Source organism: Myotis lucifugus, unplaced genomic scaffold (assembly GCF_000147115.1).
Source record: "Myotis lucifugus unplaced genomic scaffold, Myoluc2.0 scaffold_2007, whole genome shotgun sequence".
NCBI classification, from domain to species: domain Eukaryota; kingdom Metazoa; phylum Chordata; class Mammalia; order Chiroptera; family Vespertilionidae; genus Myotis; species Myotis lucifugus.
Genome location: NW_005873055.1, coordinates 19,025 through 23,267, shown reverse-complemented (window position 1 = coordinate 23,267; position 4,243 = coordinate 19,025). Strand labels below are relative to the sequence as shown.

Below are 4,243 nucleotides of genomic sequence, written 5' to 3'. Positions count from 1 at the left end.
GCGTCCCCGAGTAGCCCAGGGGGCACTCGCTCACGCACTTCCTGCCGGAGCCAGAGCAGAGGGCACCTCCTCCCTCAGCCACGCCCGCGCTCTCCACCGCAGCCCACGTCCCACGGCCACGGCCCGGCCCGGGAAGGGCCCGAGCGGCAGGGACCTCAGCTGCCCCCCCAAACCCCCAGCCCCCCAGGAAACAAAGGCCCCGGGGGGAAGGTTAAACCGTTCATGCCCGTTGTCCTTTTTATTCTTCTAAATAATAGATTTTTATTGATTTCAGAGAGGAAGGGAGAGGGAGAGAGAGAGAGAAACCTCCATGAGGAGAGAGAATCATGGATCGGCTGCCTCCTGCACGCCCCCTACTGGGTGGGGATGGAGCCTGCAACCCGGGCATGTGCCCTGAGCGGGAATCGAACCGGGACCTCCCGGTTCATAGGTCGATGCTCAACCACTGAGCCACACTGTCCAGGCATCACCAGGATTCTTTCTAAACTGGTGGCCTGGTGCACAAAATTCGTGCACTCAGAGGAGGGGGTGTCCTCCAGCCTGGCCTGTGCCCTGTCACAGTGGGGGAGCCCCTCGATCCATCGCCCCAAAGAGGTAGGGCGGAGGCCTGTGGACCCCCAGCACAGGTGCGTGGAGAAGCCGCCGTGCGCCGCCCCCGTCCCAGATGCTGGAAGTCCCCGCCCACCTGCGCCTGCAGCACACGCAGCCTGCTGATTGGTCGTTATGCGTGAGGGCGTCCCGACCAATTTGCATATTACCCTATTATTAGTATAGATTTTTTTTTTCCTTATACATTTTCTTTTTCACTCGAATTTTAAAGTAGGGTGCCGGTGTGTGTGTGTGTGTGGAGGGGCTGAGAACACAGCTCAAAACAGACCCCCTTTGCCCTGACCGGTGTGCTCAGTGGTTAGAGCGTCGGTCCAAGCACCGAAGGGCCTCAGGTTTGATTCCCGGTCCCGGTCGGGGCGCATTTGGGAGGCAACCAATCGATGTGTCTCTCTCTCCCCCTTTCCCTCCCACTCGCTCTAAAAATCAATGGAAAAATACCCTCAGGGGAGGATGAACAGAACACAGCAAAGCCCGTTCCCGGGGGTGGGGCGTGGGTTCCCCACGCGGATGGGCCCCCGCCCTTACCTGCCGGTCTTGGCGTTGCCCAGGCTGAAGTGCACGCAGCTGAGGCACTGATCGGCCCTGGGGCCGTCGCAGCCCTTGTCCCCACACTCCGGGTGGCACAGGCCTGCAAGAGACACGCCTGCCTTTCACCCACGCACCCCCGGCCCCGTCCGCGCCGTCCCCCAGGAGCGCGGTGGGCCTGCGGGGCTGGCTGTGAGGGGCAGAAAGAGAACGTTGGGGACCAGCTGTAACTGTAAGGAACGTGAATCCCGCTCTGTGACCGTGGCTGTGCTGTTCTGATTAAAAAGGCACCTTCTGACCTGGCTGGGAGCTGCACGCGGCCCTGGGAGCTCCCCTGGAAACGCAGCCCGTCCTCCCCACTGGGAGCTGCCTGTGATCATGGAAGGATGAACAGCTTTACTGCAGAAACCAGAGCGCCAGCCCTCTGAGGACCCCCAGCCTTTGCACACCCACAGGCCTTTGCACACCCACAGGCCTTTGAGGACCCCCAGCCTTTGCACACCCACAGCCCTTTGAGGACCCCCAGCCTTTGCACACCCACAGGCCTTTGAAGACCCCCAGCCCTTGCACACCCACAGGCCTTTGAGGACCCCCAGCCTTTGCACACCCACAGCCCTTTGAGGACCCCCAGCCTTTGCACACCCACAGGCCTTTGAAGACCCCCAGCCTTTGCACACCCACAGGCCTTTGCGGACCCCCAGCCTTTGCACACCCACAGGTCTTTGAGGACCCCCAGCCTTTGCACACCCACAGGCCTTTGCAGACCCCCAGCCTTTGCACACCCACAGGCCTTTGAAGACCCCCAGCCCTTGCACACCCACAGGCCTTTGAGGACCCCCAGCCCTTGCACACCCACAGGCCTTTGAGGACCCCCAGCCTTTGCACACCCACAGGCCTTTGCAGAGCCCCAGCCTTTGCATACCCACAGGCCTTTGCAGACCCCCAGCCCTTGCACACCCACAGGCCTTTGCAAATCTCCAGCCCGCTCACCTGTAAGCTGCCCATTTGGCTTCACCCTTTGGCCGACTTCCCATGTAATCTCTGTCCTTCCACCCACGATCAGCAGCTGGCTTATGGGGGGAGGGGGGGCTGAGCAGATGTTTGTGGGTGCCCTGCGGCTCCCCCACGCTGCTGGCAGGATCGGAATCAACGCTCACGTAGGATTCCACCCTGTCTCTGCTGAACGGGCTCAGGGAGTGACCGGCAGCCCGGACCCTGTGGTTGTCCGGCTACAAGCGGATCCACCTCACCCTCCCTCAGGCTGGCGGGGGCATGTCCCCACGTGGCCTCTCCCCGGGACCTCGGGCCGCAGCGTGCCCACGCCCACCCTGAGCTGTGCCTCCTGCTCTCGAAGAGGCCGGGGTTTCCCCGTCTGCCCAGGGAGGGCCCGGGCCGTTCTGAGGGCGTTGGCGTCTTCAGGAAGAAAAGGGAAACACGCCTGTGTCAGGTCTGGTTCTGGGAGGCGGTGGGAGCCCGGCCGGCAGCACAGGGACGGAGGGAGGACAAAGGGCCATTCTCCCCGCACAATGGGGCTTTGCTGGCGCACAAAGCCCGCCCCTCCCCTCCCCACGGGGCCTCGGACCGACCGACGCGCAGCTTCATTCTGCTTCCCTCCCCAGGGCTGGATGTTGTTGGCGTTTCCAACGTGTGCACTGGGGGTCCCCTTTTTTAGGGGGCGAACCCCTGTCTAAGGGGTGTTTGTCCCCGGGGATGCTCACAGCACAGGACACAGCCACCCCTCCCCGACCTGCCTCCCTCCCTCCACCCCCACTGACCCTCCCCTAACACCAGGCTATTAGCGATTCGAGGTCCATGCCCATCCGACCTGACTCCTGTCCACTCCAGTCCAGCCCATTCCCGGGGAAATCCTCCGAAACCCAGCTCCTCGCACTGTTTTGGCTGAAAACACACTGAACTTGGCCACCCGGCTGCCCCTTCCCAGCCCGCGGCCCGGACGTGGCCCTGGGGACACCCGGCCTCGCTCGGCGGTGACTTCCCCGGAGCCCAGGACGTCACCAGGCCGGTCTTGCTCGATGAAGTTAACCATGTCCTCAATCATGCGGATGTCCCCCGCCTCCTCCTCCCCCTCTTTTATTTTTTAAAAATATATTGTTAGTGATTTTCAGAGAGGAAGGGAGAGGGAGAGAGAAACATCCGTGATGAGAGAGAATCATGGATTGGCTGCCTCCTGCACGCCCCACACTGGGGATCGAGCCCGAAACCCGGGCCTGTGCCCTGATCGGGAATTGAACCGTGACCTCCTGGTTCATAGGTCGACGCTCAACCACTGAGCCACACCGGCCGGGCCTCTCTCCCTCTTCCTCCTCCAAGCCCCTCCCCTTTGCCCCCCATACCATGAAACCCTCCCTGGCTCTTGTCGCTGCTACGGGTCCACCTGTCCCCCTGGCCCGAGAACTCGGGGCCTTCTGAGCCTCCGAGACACACCCTCACCCCACAGACCCCCACCCCCACCCCCCACCCCCGTTCTGTCCATCTAGACTCGGGCTGCGGACCAGTCTTATATGGGGAGATTCCCGGGCGGTAGAAGGTTAGAGTTGGGAAAACAAAGCGTTCATTTATGAATTATGACTGAATCTGATTTATAAATCACAGGGGGAAACAGCCCATCAGCCCATCCATCATTCATCGGTCCGTGTTAAAGGAAATTTAAAGGGAATCGCCCATCATTTATGCTCGCGATGCACTGGGGGTGGGGAGGCTCCATGGTGTCACCGCCCGGCCCCCCGACCCCCGAAGCGATGACATCACTCCGAGCATCAAGAGTGTCGGGGAGCACCCTCCGTGCCTGGCAGCTGGAGGAGTGAGCGCAGGAAACTATGCCCAACCAGAAACCCGGTTTCTCGCCAATCGCTGTGGGGTGGTTCGGGGGGAAAGGAACCGCTTGCTGCGTAGCCTGCTGATCAGAGGGGGAGGGTCTGAGGCCCTCGCCCTGCGGCTGGGGAGCCGGCTGAGCCGGAGGGGCCGCCTGGCAACGAATGACATAGCGGTGCCTGGCCGGCGTGGCTCCGTGGCTGAGCGTCAACCTGTGAACCAGGAGGTCACGGCTCGATTCCCGCTCAGGGCACAGGCCCGGGTTGCGGGCTCAGTC

At 62.2% G+C, this 4,243-nt stretch overlaps 1 protein-coding gene across 1 annotated transcript in view; it reads right to left on the bottom strand.

The window, feature by feature from the left end:
* The window catches only part of LOC102430826 (proprotein convertase subtilisin/kexin type 6-like), a 24,908-nt gene that overhangs the window by 2,335 nt on the left and 18,330 nt on the right, over positions 1-4,243 (bottom strand). The window contains exons 9-10 of the mRNA XM_023748877.1: positions 1,135-1,237; positions 3-41 (exon numbers count right to left, since the gene is read on the bottom strand). Of these exons, the coding sequence (XP_023604645.1) occupies positions 3-41; positions 1,135-1,237 (142 nt within the window). The remainder of the gene's footprint in view (positions 1-2; positions 42-1,134; positions 1,238-4,243) is intronic.